At 42.8% G+C, this 1,809-nt stretch overlaps 1 protein-coding gene across 3 annotated transcripts in view; it reads left to right on the forward strand.

The window, feature by feature from the left end:
* The first annotated feature begins 238 nt into the window (after window positions 1–238).
* ERG (v-ets avian erythroblastosis virus E26 oncogene homolog) overlaps window positions 239–1,809 on the forward strand; it is a 134,953-nt gene continuing 133,382 nt past the window's right edge. The window contains exon 1 of one of the 3 annotated variants that reach the window (XM_010834816.1): window positions 239–428. In XM_010834816.1, the coding sequence (XP_010833118.1) occupies window positions 411–428 (18 nt within the window). In that variant the 5' untranslated portion in view covers window positions 239–410. The other 2 variants (XM_010834818.1, XM_010834817.1) reach the window with 2 other exon arrangements.

The raw sequence follows: 1,809 nt of genomic DNA on the forward strand, positions 1-1,809 counted from the left end.
TCGCCGCCCATGTGAAGGCATGCGGAGTCCCGCCACATCTGTATCCTGCCCTCCCCGAGCGGCGTGTCACACGGCGGCACACCGGGTCACACCTGCTGTGGCCATCCCAGGCCAGGCAATTGATGTCTTTTTTTTTTTTTAATTAAAAAAAAAAATCTCCTGGCTGCATATCATCAAGAAAAACAACATTGTTTTCAGGGTCTCTTATCTCTCCACTCCCAAATATCCTGTTTCTTCGGGCTGGGCAGCCAGGACCAATAGAAACCTCTTCCTGCCATTGGCTGACTTCATTTCCCAGACTTAGCACAATCTCATCCGCTCTAAACAACCTCATCAAAACTACTTTCTGGTCAGAGAGAAGCAATAATTATTATTAACATTTATTAACGATCAATAAACTTGATTGCATTATGGCCAGCACTATTAAGGTAAGGAGAGGGGTCCTTTTCGTTTGACCAAATCTTGTGCTTGTTACTTTTTTCTTTGGTTTCCTTTATCAAGGCAGATAAGTTAGCATTGGGCAACACCCCCACTACCACAATAGAGGACAACAAGATTTCCTTTGCACTGCCTAGTAAATTTCCTTTTTCCTACTCCAACCATCCGCAAGGCTTAAAAACTTCAAACTCAGAAAAAAGTTGGGGTTTCTAAATTCACGGTTGAGGGCTGTGGATGACTTTTGCAAAAGCTTTTCAGCACGCGTCCGAATTTTCCTATTCTTTTAACTGTCTCTAGCGGTGCCCGGAGGTGCCTCCGCTGGAAGGCAATGGACTTGGCGAGGTTGGAGGGCAGGGTCGGAGGAAAAGATGGGCTTGGAAATGTTGAACTTTCGGATGTTCTCGAAGGCCTCCATAGCGTCAGGGATGCCAGCCGGTCCCTGTGGAAGTGAAGCAAGTGGCTGTCTGTCGGTCATGGGACCTGCCAGTGTTGCCTTGATTTTGTGGAACCTTCAGGCTGAGCACGGGGCGTTCTCATAACTCGCATGGTGGTAATTCAGTGTGTTCGGTTATGTATTTATCTTTAATAAAGTACCTACTTCTCGGAGCACTGTGAGTAGACTGTCTTCCCCGTGATGGTTGCCTTGTGGGAACTGCCTGTCTGTTCTTTGTGCGCTGGGGCGTGTGGTCTGATGTGTTGTTTTTCTTGCAGACGTTTCTGGTAAGTAGCATAGAGAGATGAAGGTGAAGGTGAATCTGTGGAGGTGAAAATACAAATGTGGCCTCATTCCTGGTGGTGAAGCCAATTGGACGCTTAGTCGGCAGCATGAGAGTCCATGAAGTGGCCTGTTAACAGTATTTTCAAGGCCAGATTGGTGACATGTGTAGAAATGAGAAAAAAAAATGAGCAGCAAAATCAGATACTGAAAAGAGGAAAAAGAAAGTTTTCTTGGTTGTGTGTCTTTAGTTTCGCTGCATGAAGGTGAAAAGCATTTGGCTGTGTTTTCATCAAGGGTTATAGTTAATTGGAAAGCTCATGAATATGGAGGTTGCTCAGAATTGGACCATGACAATGTTTAAAAATCCTTCTTGATTTGGAATTTGAAATGCGTGTGTGAGAGGATTTAATTAATACTTACTGTATACACTGTGTTTCAGAAGTTCTGTTCAGTCTTTATTTCTCAAGATATGTTTCGTTTTTCAAGGTATGGTCAATTATATATGAAAAATTAATCATCAATGTATGATTCAAAGACTTTAATCTTATAGAGATTTTTCTTTCTTTGGCTATAAAGATTGAAAGTCTCCTGAAATATAATGATGTAGAAAGAAATCTTAAGATCTAGGGTTTGACATGCTCTACTTTCAGCAA

The sequence above is a fragment of the Bison bison genome, unplaced genomic scaffold, assembly GCF_000754665.1.
Source record: "Bison bison bison isolate TAMUID 2011002044 unplaced genomic scaffold, Bison_UMD1.0 scf7180017864037, whole genome shotgun sequence".
In the NCBI taxonomy this organism is placed as follows: Eukaryota; Metazoa; Chordata; class Mammalia; order Artiodactyla; family Bovidae; genus Bison; species Bison bison.